This window comes from Schistocerca nitens, chromosome 1 (genome assembly GCF_023898315.1).
Source record: "Schistocerca nitens isolate TAMUIC-IGC-003100 chromosome 1, iqSchNite1.1, whole genome shotgun sequence".
Classification (NCBI taxonomy): Eukaryota; Metazoa; Arthropoda; class Insecta; order Orthoptera; family Acrididae; genus Schistocerca; species Schistocerca nitens.
The window spans coordinates 141,103,235-141,117,330 of record NC_064614.1 but is presented as its reverse complement, the minus strand read 5'-3'; the positions used below and the strand labels follow the sequence as shown (position 1 = coordinate 141,117,330).

The window sequence follows — 14,096 nt, the reverse complement described above, 5'->3', positions numbered from 1 at the left end:
TTCATCACTGTAGGCTCTGTAAAGCTTTTCTTGAGTTTCATGCAAAGTTCAATGCAGAAGTGTTACTCCTCTAACACTGCCATCTCGAAATTTGTAAACTGTGCAACACAACGTTCTGCTCAATACAGCACTGAAGAATACCCAACTGACATACAACTATGAAACTTCTGGCAGTTACACATTAAACACAGGCATGTACAGGGATGACAACTGCATTTCACTCCAACACACCATTGGCATGAAATTACGAATGTTCTGGAATTTTTTGAACAGACCTCATATTATGTAAATTGAAGGGAAAGGGACAAGAAAGGAAAGGGAAGGGGAGGAACTAATGATCCCAGCTGCATCAGGACTTTGTGCAGAATCAGCAGCAATGAGTGAAAAAGCATGCCAGACTGGGACTCAAACCCAGGATCTTCTACTTTCTACACAGTTGTGTTACCCAATGTGCCACCCAGACAGTGTCTGTCGCAAATGTGTGGACTATCTCAGCATGCTTCCGACTGACTCGCACTTCCACCTAACACAACCTATCCGCAGTCCCCATCCATGTCCTCCAGGCCCACTAATTTTAGATTCCTGCAGGAAGATTCCTGCAGGAGGTCGAACGCAAATGTGCATCCGCACTGAAGGTTTTGATTCACTGCTCGTCGAGGAAAATCAATTATATGAAGGTGTGGTGTCTGTTCTTTCAGACATGCCCAGCTAGGTAAATCAGTTATATTAATGTGTGGTGTCTGTTATTTTGGACGTGTCTGAAAGAACAGACACCACACATTCGTATAGTTGATTCACCTCAATGGGCAATGAATCCACAACCTTCAGTGTGAGTGCACATTTATGTTTGACCTCCTGCGGGAATCTAAAATTAATGACCATGGAGGATATATACAGGAATTGCAGATAGGTGGCACTAGGTGGAAGTGTGAGTCAGCCAGGGAGCGTGCCAAGATAGCCCACACATTTGTGATAAATACTGTGCCCTAGTTAACGCAAGTGCCTAGTAAGCAAGTGATCCCAGGTTTAAATCCCAGTCCAGCATGCATTATCACTCATTGTTGCTGATTTCACACAAAGTCCCGATGCAGCTAATATCGGAAGGAACTTCTTCCTCCCCCCCCCCCCCCCCTCCCAACCCTTCCCCTCAAATTGACATAGAATAAAATTACACTTTGGACACAAGACATTAATGCAAAGTCTGTATGGCAATTATTTTTAAATTTATTTCTATTACTGGGAACTGTAAATCACCATCTGAACATTGTTTTTGGAGGTTACTGATTATTAGATATTAGCAGTAGTGCTTCTTTCTACAGATATTAAGGAAGTTTACAAGTGGTAAAAAATTCCTTTAAACTGCTGTCTTTACAAAAATGCCATGCAGTACTGCATGGGCACTTAAAAACAATTTGTTAGTACTAAATCCTGGTGAAGAACTCCTTTCTGTTTCCCAGATATGATAATTGTTGTTGATAGGGGAAAAAAATATTTGTGTGTTATGAACTTCACTTTCAGTTTCTGGACAGTCAGCATAATATGTTTACTTTGAACATAAATTATTGAGTGACATGCTTGATAATTATATAAACAGTAAATAGATGTGAAAAACAGAATTACAGAGCAGCTCACCTAAAACAGTTTGCACTAAAACACTTTTCAATCTTGAGATGTTCCCTTACTTCATCAGATAAATTTGCAGGATCAATGAAGAGGAGCAACATGTTCTGACTTACAATAACATATGCATGCACTACTGGATAATATGGAATGTCGTGTCCTCGTATATTGAGCAACCAGGCAACTTCATCAAGAGCCGTCACTACCATAGCATCAGCTCCTGTCAAAGCTAGGTGAGATCTCAGTCTCGAAACTTTATTTTCCCAAGTTTCTCCTGAAAGAAAAATATTTATTACACTTTGTTATACATCTTGGTAGCTTCTGCAAATTATATTTTCAGAAATACATTACAAAACAATCTGGTTATATCAGTGACCACCCAAAGTAAGTACAAACTTTGTTGATCTCTTACTGGGACATATTGTATTTTATAGACATGGAGCACAGATAGCAAAATTGTAAGTTACAACGTATTTATAAACTTAAAATATACAGGGTGGTGCAGAATAGGTATTAGAAAGTGCTTGTGTATTGTGGTTTAATTGTATGCCATTAATGGTTCTCCTTGTGATCTTGCTGTATTGTAGCTCTAAAAATTTTCCCTTACAAAATTCAACTGTGCCAACCTTTGAAGGACAGGTATGTGGAACACCAATATTCTTTTGCAGATGAGACGACTGAGGTCTTTGAAAATGGAATAATTGATAAGGGTCAGATCTGGTTTAACAATGAGGCACACTTTCATCTCCATGGTTATGTCAACAAACAGAACTGGTGCCACTGGGATACTAAGAATCCATACATTCAAGCAGGTACTCCACTTCATCCACAAAGCGTTACTGTTTGGTATGTGATTAGTGCACAATGCATCACCATTTTTAATGAGGGACCTGTCAAAACAGAGTAGTACAGACAGGTCCTGGACTACAAATTTGTACCGTCTGCATGCCATCACCAAATGCTCCGAAACTAGCAGTCCAGGCACAATGGGGTACGGCGGACATCTTTGATTGTCTTCAGGTGATGTTAAGAGATTGTATCATTGGTCTGGACGCCTTGGCATTCACTAGACATGATGTGGAATAGCCCCTTACAGTGCTGATATCAATTCAGGCATTTTACCTAAAGGACAGAGGTACAAAGATGCATCTGCAATACACCAGTATCTCTATACTGCAATTTCCAGAGAGATTTGTGTAGTTGAAAAGGATGTTCTTCAGAAAATAATCATGAAATTCAGTTCAAGGCCCTACTTTTATGAAATTTCATCTTCTAAGGAATTCTTTTAATGTTATTTGTTATAATGTTAGCACATAGACACTGAAGAGCCAAAGAAACTGGTACACATGCCTAACATCTTGTAGGGCCCCCACGAGCACATAGAAGTGTCACAACATGATGTGGCATGGACTCGACTAATATCTGAAGTAGTTCTGGAGGGAACTGACACCATGAATCTTGCAGGGCTGTCCACAAATCCATAAAAGTACAAGGGGGTGGAGATCTCTTCTGAACAGCACGTTGCAAGACATCCCAGATATTCTCAATAATGTTCATGTCTGGGGAGTTTGGTGCCCAGCAGAAGTGTTTCAACTCCAAAGAGTGTTTCTGGAGGCACTCTGTAGCAATTCTGGATGTGTTGGGTGCTGCATTGTTCTGCTGGAATTGTCCAAATCTGTTGGAATGTACAATGGACATGAATGGATGCAGGTGATTAGACAGGATGCTTATGTACATGTCACCTGTGAGAGTCATAACTAGACTTATCAGCGGTCCCATACCACTCCAACTGCACACGCTCCATACCATTATAGAGCTTACACCAGCTTGAAAAGTCCCCTGCTGACATGCAGGGTCCATGGATTCATGAGGTTGTCTCACATCTGTACACATCCATCTGCTCAATACAATTTGAAATGAGACTCATCCAACTAGGCAACATGTTTCCAGTCATCAACAGTCCAATGTCGGTGTTGATGAGCCCAGGCAAGGCATGAAGCTTTGTGTTGTGCAGTCATCAAGGGTACACAAGTGGGCCTTCAGCTCCAAAATCCTATATTGATGATGTTACGTTGAATGGTTTGCACACTGATACTTGTTGATGGCCCAGCATTGAAATTTGTAGCAATTTCAAATGATTCTCTTGAGGCCTTCTTGGTCCCATTCTTGCAGGATCTTTTTTCGACTGTAGTGATGTCAGAAATTTGATGTTTTATCAGATTCCTGATATTCACAGTACACTCATGAAATGGTCATACAGGAAAATTCTCCCTTCATTGCTACCTCAGATATGCTGTGTCCCATCGCCCATGCACCGACTATAACACCACATTCAAACTCAAAATCTTGATAACCTGTCATTGTAGCAGCAGTCATCAATCTAACAGCTATGCCAGACAATTGTTGTCTTATATAGGTTTTGCTGACTGCAGTGCCATATTCTGCCTGTTTACATATCTCTTAATTTGAATATGCATGCCTATACCAGTTTCTTTGTCACTTCAGTGTAGTTATATGAAGATAAAAAAGTGTGCAGAAATTCTGCATACTACTTTATATGTCCAATTATCCTATGGCACAATACATGTACACCTGCTTTTGCACCTACGTGTGTACTGGCCCAGCCACCTTAAAGTCTGTGGTGGATGATATACGTAAGAAGGCACATTAGTTGTAGAAAATCCTGGTTAAAGAAAGCACGATTTCTGCTAAAACTTTTCTTTATTAATTCTTATGAATGCAGCCTACCAATTTCATTTTCATGTGTATCTATTAGAATGTGCAAGCAAAACAAAAATCATATTTATTAACATCTAAGCATCACAGTTCCAGTTATCCTGGTCTACCAGTGTTTCATTTATTTATTGTGATATGTATTCCATAGATCAATTTTTGCATTGTAATGCATGGTTGTGGAATGAGTCAAAACATTCAATTCTTTTTTTTGTCCATGCCATTAAGCACAATAAACAAAGATTAAGAGTATAAATCATAACATAATAACAAAATATACAATCAGTAAGTTCTAATTACACTCACAAAGAGATGTTAAGATGCAATTGTCAGATATTATCTAAACAGTTATTTACAAAGTAAAAAAGACCGTTATCTTGAAGTACAGAATGAAAATTAATGTAATTGCAGCAGCAAGATAGAGCAAAGCAGGAATACACAGAAACAAATGGGAAATAATCTTATCTATCTCCACTAAAGAATTCATATAGAGAAAAAAAACATTTTTTGGGTAAGAACTCCTTTAGCTTATTTTTATTACCTCATAGACACTTAATATTACTTGGAAGCACGTTGAAGATTTTTGTGCTTGTGAATTTTAAATCTTTTTGCACCAAACACGAATTTATCAGGTGACAATGCATGTCACTTCTACTTCTCGTGTTATGATGATGGTATGACTCATTTGTTTTAATATAAATCTGTAATTGAAGTCATTCTCAGACCATGTGATAGTGAAAATGTTTATTCATAAACATATCTAGCTCACTGGATACCCTCAATTTCAACTTTCCCCAGTAAACACTTTACTTTCTCCAAAAATTCATTAACTTAAAAATTACTCATCAGACCACAGCTAAAACAATTTCAGGACATGAGGCTTCAGTTCTTTGTGCACCACTGAGGACTTACAATAACATCACCATGTTAGTAGGCTTACTGTTATACAAGGCAGTTTCCTTAACCAGGATTTCCTATGTCAATTACAGCTAACTGAAGCAGCAACATAAATGAACAAAATTTTAAGCCAGTTGAGTATCAGTTTATGAACATGCCAATTCTATTTGAAATTAATTTAACATGATTTGTGGAATAAAATTCAATTAAATACCTGCATATTCCACAGGAAGAACATGTGCTGGATATTTCTTAAACATCATTCTCTCAGTCCATATTTTATCTATTAAATTTTCTCGAATTTCCACCAACGTCACATTAATACTTGCTGTAAGATGGAAACTACCATAAATATTTCATCACCAAATGAAGTACATTTTATGCATATAGAAATATTAAGTAGTGTGGAATACTCAATGCAAAGTGAAACATATTAAAATAAGTTCTTCAAATGAACAGTCAACATGATGAAGTCCTGCCAGAGCACTGTCAAGATTTCCCTAGTGCTCACCTTGAAGGAGAAGGAGAGAATATTACAAAAATGAGATCAAACAAAAGTTCAATATGAAGCCCTTGGGTCAAATCATCAATATTTAGGAGCCCAGTCATTTAGAATGTGCTTTATTACTCAAAAATGTAACTCCTGATCTGACTGTTCAAGACGTAAGTTCCTTTTCATCTAAGTTTCTAACTATTTATCACTTAAGGTACATCATCTGTCAAATGTATCACAGCATTTTAACAAAAAGGACAAATAAAGATCAAATAACTGAAATGACTGTGGTTAGTGCTCTGTAGAGACAGGAAAATGAAGGCAGAGAAAATACTTGATGAGATATCAATAAACGTAAGACACTGATTAATTGTAGGAAGTTAATGTAATCTCAGAGTGAAAACTTTATTTACTTACATTATAGTGAAAAGTTTACTACTTTAATAACAACATAATAAAGATGCTGATAACAACAAGGTCCAGAAGCACACCATTGCTGATTTTGAGATAGTAGCATCTGTCAATCTTAAAGTGAACCATCTTTATCAGTGGTGTGTCCCTCTGCTGCATATATGAACATTTGAAAAAAGATGTGTCTCCCATTTCTCTGATATTCACTTACGTATGGGCCCAAAGCACAAATTTTTATTGCTGTAGGAATGCTCACTGGCTACACTGATGCCCTTTCATAAAAAGCTGGAAGATCTTGCAGGAATGTCCCACTGTAACCTCATGTTCCATGGTTTGAGCATTCCAGTCTGTAAAATGGATACTGAGGATTTCAGGGTGTTACCAACCTCAGTACCAAACCAAAAATTGATGTTCAAGGCAACAATGTACATTTCAAAAATGAAGTTTGTAAAATGTTCTCATGAATTATGAATCAGTATTTAAAGTAATATATCCTCCTCTGGAGTTGTTGGAGGCACCATTCTCTTCATGTCATTTTGAGGGACACCACAAGTTGTTATTTCCCCACAGTTTGTAGATACCTCGAAAATCTATGGCCCAAATACATAGGTGGAAGGTAAATATCAGCCTCCCAGCACAAAGAATGAAACTACTAGATAAAGCTCAAAACACATACACTTAACAAAACTATTAGATTTCATGGCTGAGGTGAACACACAGTTTAATCTGAACATCAGGCCAGAGAATGTTCTTAATAAACATAATGATAACGCGTATTAAGGTGTATTGAGATAGGTCATAATATTGTGTTTGTGTGGTACATTTAGTATCTGTTTTTTGTATGTTCTGGTTATAGTTTCACATTAATACAAAGTAAACAGCAGTCAAAAAGATGGTCATTACTGACAGACCTGGCCGGCCGAAGTGGCCGTGCGGTTAAAGGCGCTGCAGTCTGGAACCGCAAGACCGCTACGGTCGCAGGTTCGAATCCTGCCTCGGGCATGGATGTTTGTGATGTCCTTAGGTTAGTTCGGTTTAACTAGTTCTAAGTTCTAGGGGACTAATGACCTCAGCAGTTGAGTCCCATAGTGCTCAGAGCCATTTGAACCATTTTGACAGACCTGTAGTCTGAGGACCTAACAAGTTTGTGATCATAGACAGAAATAAAGAAATTTATTCTACAAAAAGGCGCCATTATCACTAATCTGTATATCAAAATTTTGTAGGTTAACATTAATAATAACAATAATCCTAAATAACATAAAGTGGGTACATTTTTTATAGGAAATATAGGATGATGAGATTTGGACAAAAAACAAGTCATACGAAACTGGTGATTTGCCTGTAAGTTTTATTTTCACAAACATATATTTTTCTCAAAACTTTGTGTCTGTGCTTTGGGCCCTTATGATTCTCAGTGCCTCACTTCTTCATAACAGTAACAATTGTTATCAGCAAGATGCAACATCTTCCATGGGTTTCAAAAAACAACGATCTACAATAACAGCATTAGCAACTTTTTTCCATGAACTACTGTACAGGCTGGATGATGGAAACAAAGTTATAGGGACTTTCCTAGATCTGTCTAAAGCATTTGATTCTATGAATCATGCAGTACTGTTATCCAAGTTAGAAAATTAAGGGATAAGAGGAGTAGCTCTAAAATTACTAAGTTCTTATCTCTGTGATGGAAGACAGTGCACAAAACTAAATTATAAGAATGAAAGTAAGATCCAAACAGTAAAGTCAGCATACAGAACTCTCAATTGTGGAGTTCCCCAAGGAAGTATACTTGGACCATTCTTGTTTATAGTATATATTAATGATATAACACGGCCACAAAACTCCAAACTAGTGAACCGTGCTGATGATACATCTTTTATTAGCTGGGGCTGTACAGAGCGGGCAGCATTCCAAAGCAACAAAGAGAACTTTGAAATGATCACAGAATATCTAACAGTGAATAAGCTTACACTGGATAAGGACAAGACTGTAGTAATCAAGTTCTTGCTACATTTTAATAATACTCATACTCAATCACTTCCTACAGTTGAAACATCTGACAAACGTAAGTTTTTAGGCATATTGATTGATGAACATCTCACATGGAAAGAGCATATCAACTCCACCTGTAAAAAGGTTTCTAGTAATATTTACTTACTAAAACGTCTTGCAAATATAGTAGCTCCCCTTGTCCTTAAACAAGTGTATTATGGGTTAATACACTTACATATGCAATATGGGATCGAGGTCTGGGGTGGGGCACCCACTGTCTATATGGATTGCATTTTCAGGCTTCAAAAGAGAGCAGTTAGGATAATTGCTAATATAAGCAAATGCCAATCCTGTAGGGACTATTTCAAACACTATAAACTACTGACTGTTTACTCATTGTATGTATTTAAGACCATAATGTTTGTAAAGAGAACGAGGAAAATAGTGTAAAGAACAGTGACACACATAATTACAATACTCAAGCCAAAAGTGACTATCATAGGATACGGACTAACAAGAAAGCTACACACCACAGTCCATATGTAACTGAGAGACAATTCTATAAGAAGTTGCCAAAAAATATAAAGCAACTCCAAGGCAATCTTTTCAAGGGCAAGTTGAAAAATATGTTAATAGAAAGGTGTTTATACTCATTAAATGGATTCTGAGCTGCAGCACGGTTAGTTTATTCTTTTACATACTGCAGTATATTAGTGGTGGTATTGTTATAATTGGCTAATTGATGTATATAATCATTATATGTATGGAGTGATATATAATGTGCCAATGTGTTTATAACATTATTGCATGAAATGATATACAATGTGCTACTTGATGTATATATTCATTCTTGGAATGACATGATATTCATATAATTGTACAAGAAATGACAATGTCCAAGACTGTAAAGTTAACATGGACAAATAAACATTATTATTATTATTATTATTATTATTATTATTTCTTTCTTTTCTCAGACGTTATGTCTGGTCAAAAATGGAAAGCGACGCAGACCTTGATCAAGCATGACTTCCTTTTAACTGTACGGTATATGTTATATTGCATTTAGGAACTTTCGGGTAATTGAACATGTATCAATAATTACAGATTTCTGTAGTTGTATATATAAGTTTGGATGTAGCTGTATTGCGTTGATGTACTGGTGGATATTGTGTGGTATGACTCCTGTAGTTGATAGTATAATTGGTATAATGTCAACTTTATCCTGATGCCACATGTCCTTGACTTCCTCAGCCAGTTGGATGTATTTTTCAATTTTTTCTCCTGTTTTCTTTTGTATATTTGTTGTATTGGGTATGGATATTTCGATTAGTTGTGTTAATTTCTTCTTTTTTTGGTGAGTATGATGTCAGGTTTGTTATGTGGTGTTGTTTTATCTGTTATAATGGTTCTGTTCCAGTATAATTTGTATTCATCATTATCCAGTACATTTTGTGGTGCATACTTGTATGTGGGAACGTGTTGTTTTATAAGTTTATGTTGTAAGGCAAGCTGTTGATGTATTATTTTTGCTACATTGTCATGTCTTCTGGGGTATTCTGTATTTGCTAGTATTGTACATCCGCTTGTGATGTGATCTACTGTTTCTATTTGTTGTTTGCAAAGTCTGCATTTATCTGTTGTGGTATTGGGATCTTTAATAATATGCTTGCTGTAATATCTGGTGTTTATTGTTTGATCCTGTATTGCAATCATGAATCCTTCCGTCTCACTGTATAGATTGCCTTTTCTTAGCCAAGTGTTGGATGCGTCTTGATCAATGTGTGGCTGTGTTAGATGATATGGGTGCTTGCCATGTAGTGTTTTCTTTTTCCAATTTACTTTCTTCGTATCTGTTGATGTTATGTGATCTAAAGGGTTGTAGAAGTGGTTATGAAATTGCACTGGTGTAGCCGATGTATTTATATGAGTGATTGCCTTGTGTATTTTGCTAGTTTCTGCTCGTTCTAGAAAGAATTTTCTTAAATTGTCTACCTGTCCATAATGTAGGTTTTTTATGTCGATAAATCCCCTTCCTCCTTCCTTTCTGCTTAATGTGAATCTTTCTGTTGCTGAATGTATGTGATGTATTCTATATTTGTGGCATTGTGATCGTGTAAGTGTATTGAGTGCTTCTAGGTCTGTGTTACTCCATTTCACTACTCCAAATGAGTAGGTCAATATTGGTATAGCATAAGTATTTATAGCTTTTGTCTAGTTTCTTGCTGTCAATTCTGTTTTCAGTATTTTTGTTAGTCTTTGTCTATATTTTTCTTTTAGTTCTTCTTTAATATTTGTATTCTCTATTCCAATTTTTTGTCTGTATCCTAGATATTTATAGGCATCTGTTTTTTCCATCGCTTCTATGCAGTCGCTGTGGTTATCCAATATGTAATCTTCTTGTTTAGTGTGTTTTCCATTGACTATGCTATTTTCTTACATTTGTGTTCCAAAAGCCATATTTATATCATTGCTGAATACTTCTGTTATCTGTAGCAATTGGTTGAGTTGTTGATTTGTTGCTGCCAGTAGTTTTAGATCATCCATGTGTAGCAAATGTGTGATTTTGTGTGGGTATGTTCCAGTAATATTGTATCCATAATTTGTATTATTTAGCATGTTGGATAGTGGGTTCAGAGCAAGGCAGAACCAGAAAGGACTTAATGAGTCTCCTTGGTATATTCCACACTTAATCTGTATTGGCTGTGATGTGATATTATTTGAATTTGTTTGGATATTAAGTGTGGTTTTCCAATTTTTCATTACTATGTTTAGGAACTGTATCAATTTAGGATCTAGTTTGTATATTTCCAATATTTGTAGTAACCATGAGTGGGGTACACTATCAAAAGCTTTTTGGTAATCAATGTATGCGTAGTGTAGCGACCTTTGTTTAGTTTTAGCTTTATATGTCACCTCTGCATCTATTATCAGTTGCTCTTTACATCCTTGTGCTCCTTTGCAACAGCCTTTTTGTTCTTCATTTATAATTTTGTTCTGTGTTGTATGTGTCATTAATTTCTGTGTAATGACTGAAGTTAATATTTTGTATATTGTTGGTAGGCATGTTATGGGGCGATATATTGCTGGGTTTGCTGTGTCTGCTTGATCTTTAGGTTTCCGATAAGTTATTCCTTGTGTAAGTGTATCAGGGACTGTGTATGGGTCTGCAATGTAATTGTAAAATAATTTAGTTAGATGTGAATGTGTTGAGGTGAACTTCTTTAGCCAGAAATTTGCTATTTTATCTTTTCCAGGGGCTTTCCAATTGTGAGTAGAATTAATTGCTTGGGTGACTTCATGTTGCAAAAATATCACTTCAGGCATTTGTGGTATCATCTTGTATGTGTCTGTTTCTGCTTGTATCCACCGTGCATGCCTGTTATGTTGTACCGGGTTTGACCATATGTTGCTCCAGAAGTGTTCCATGTCTCTTATGTTTGGTGGATTGTCTATTTTAATGTGTGTGTTATCTATTGTCTGGTAAAATTTCTTTTGGTTTGTGTTGAATGTTTGGTTTTGTTTCCTACTATTTTCACTTTTTTTGTATCGTCTAAGTCGTTTGGCCAATGCTTGTAATTTCTGCTTCTTTTCATCTACTTACTCTATCGCTTCTTGTTGTGAGATTTTACCTAACCTTTTTCGTTTTTTTTCTGACATTTCATTTCTTATAAATTGTGTTAGCTGTCCGATGTCTTTTCTCAGTTTTTCTATTCTGATCTGTAGCCTGTGTTGCCATGCTGGTTTTGTGGGTTTCTTCTGTGTGTTGGTTGGTTCTGATCTCTGCCTAGTGTGTATATTTAGTGTAGTGAGTGCTCCTATATAAACCAGTAGTTGTATCTCTTCCATAGTTGTGTTTTCATTTATTTTGTTGTGTATGATTGTGTTGATAGTTTTTATTGTTGTTTCGAGTTATTTGGCGGTCTATGCAAGAATTGTCTAATGTCTGTATTTGTGTCTTTGTATTCTATATATGTCAGCTGAAATTTTTCTTCTATATCTAACATGTGTGTCACTTCGTGTTCTATTTGTGCTTGTTCTGGTGGCTGTCTTAAGATTTCGTTTCCCTCTGATTGTTTAATTGATGCATGTTGTTCTTTGTTTGTTTGCTCTGGGATGTTTGAGTCCATTACTGTATTTTCTTCTTCTTCTGATTGCACATTATTTTGTTCCAGTATTCGTTGTACTTGTTGTTTGATGTTTTCTAATTCTGACTGGGATATCCTGTTATTTTTTATTATTACACGGATCTGATCAGCTAGTCGTTGTTCTGTTAAAAATTTATTATTATTATTATTATCTACATCTATATCTACATGGTTACTCTGCAAATAACACTTAAGTGCCTGGCAGAGGGTTCATCGAACCATTTTCATACTACATCTCTACCATTCCATTATCGAATTGCGCATGGGAAAAAGGAACTCCTAAATCTTTCTGTTCGAGCTCTGATTTCTCTTATTTTATTATGATGATCATTTCTCCCTACGTAGCAGGGTGTCAACAAAATACTTATGCATTCGGAAGAGAAAGTCGGTGATTGAAATTTCATAAATAGATCTCACCACAAAGAAAACCGCCATTGTTTCAGTGACTGCCACCCCAACTCGCGTATCATATCAGTGACACTCTCACCCCTGTTGCGCAATAACACAAAACGAGCTGCCCTTCTTTGCACTTTTTTGATGTTCTCCGTCAATCCTACCTGGTAAGGATCCCATACCATGCAGTAATATGCCAGCAGAGGACAGGAAGTGTAATGTAGGCTGTCTCTTTAGTGGGTTTGTCGCATCTTCTAAGTGTTCTGCCAGTAAAGCCTTCCCCTCAATATTATCTATATGGTCCTTCCAATTTAAGTTGCTTGTAATTGTAATTCCTAGGTATTTAGTCAAATTGACAGCCCTTAGATTTGTGTGATTTATCATATACCCAAAATTTATTGGATTTCTTTTAGTACCCATGTGGATGACCTCGCACTTTTCTTTGTTTAGTGCTAATTGCCACTTTTCACACCATACAGAAATTCTCTCTAGATCATTTTTAATTGGAATTGATCATCTGATGATTTTACTAGATGGTAAATTACAGCATCATCTGCAAACATTCTAAGGGGGCCGCTCAGATTATCACCTAGATCATTTCCATAAATCAGGAAGAGCAGAGGGCCTATGACACTACCTTGCGGAATGCCAGATATCACTTCTGTTCTACTCAATAATTTACCATCTATCACTACAAAATGTGACCTCTCTTAGAGGAAATCATGAATCCAGTCACACAACTGAGACGATACTCCATATGCATGCAATTTGATTAATAGTCGCTTGTGAGGAACGGTATCAAAAGCCTTCTGGAAATCTATGAATATGGAATCGATCTGAGATCCCTTGTCGACAGCACTTATTACTTCATGGGAATAAAGGACTATCTGTGTTGCACAAGAACAATATTTTCTGAATGCTTGTTAGTTATGTATCAATAAGTCATTTTCTTCAAGGTGATTCATAATGTTCGAGTACAGTATATGCTATAAAATCCTACTGCAAATTGAGGTCAGTGATATGGATCTGTAATTCAATGGGTTACTCCTATTTCCCTTCTTGAATATTGGTATGACCTGTGCTACTTTCCAGTCTTTAGGGACAGACCTTTCATCAAGTGAGCGGTTATATATGATTGCTAAGAAAGGTGCTATTGTGTCTGCATACTCTGAAAGGAACCTGACTCGTATACCATCTGGACTGGAAGAATTGCCTTTCTTAAGTCATTTGAGTTGTTTCACAACACCTAAGATATCTACTTTTATGTCCCTCGTGCTAACAGCTGTTCTGGTTTTGAATTCTGGAATATTTACATCATCTTCTTTCATGAAGGAATTACAGAGAAGTGTATTTAGTAACTCCGCTTTAGTGGCACCATCATCGATAACATTTCCATCGCTATCGTG

General features: G+C 36.5%; 1 protein-coding gene across 1 annotated transcript in view; it reads right to left on the bottom strand.

Annotated features, from left to right (window-relative positions):
• LOC126243384 (xaa-Pro aminopeptidase 1-like) overlaps positions 1-14,096 on the bottom strand; it is a 376,629-nt gene that overhangs the window by 23,133 nt on the left and 339,400 nt on the right. Inside the window, exons 5-6 of the mRNA XM_049948160.1 lie at positions 5,465-5,578; positions 1,633-1,894 (exon numbers count right to left, since the gene is read on the bottom strand). Of these exons, the coding sequence (XP_049804117.1) occupies positions 1,633-1,894; positions 5,465-5,578 (376 nt within the window). The remainder of the gene's footprint in view (positions 1-1,632; positions 1,895-5,464; positions 5,579-14,096) is intronic.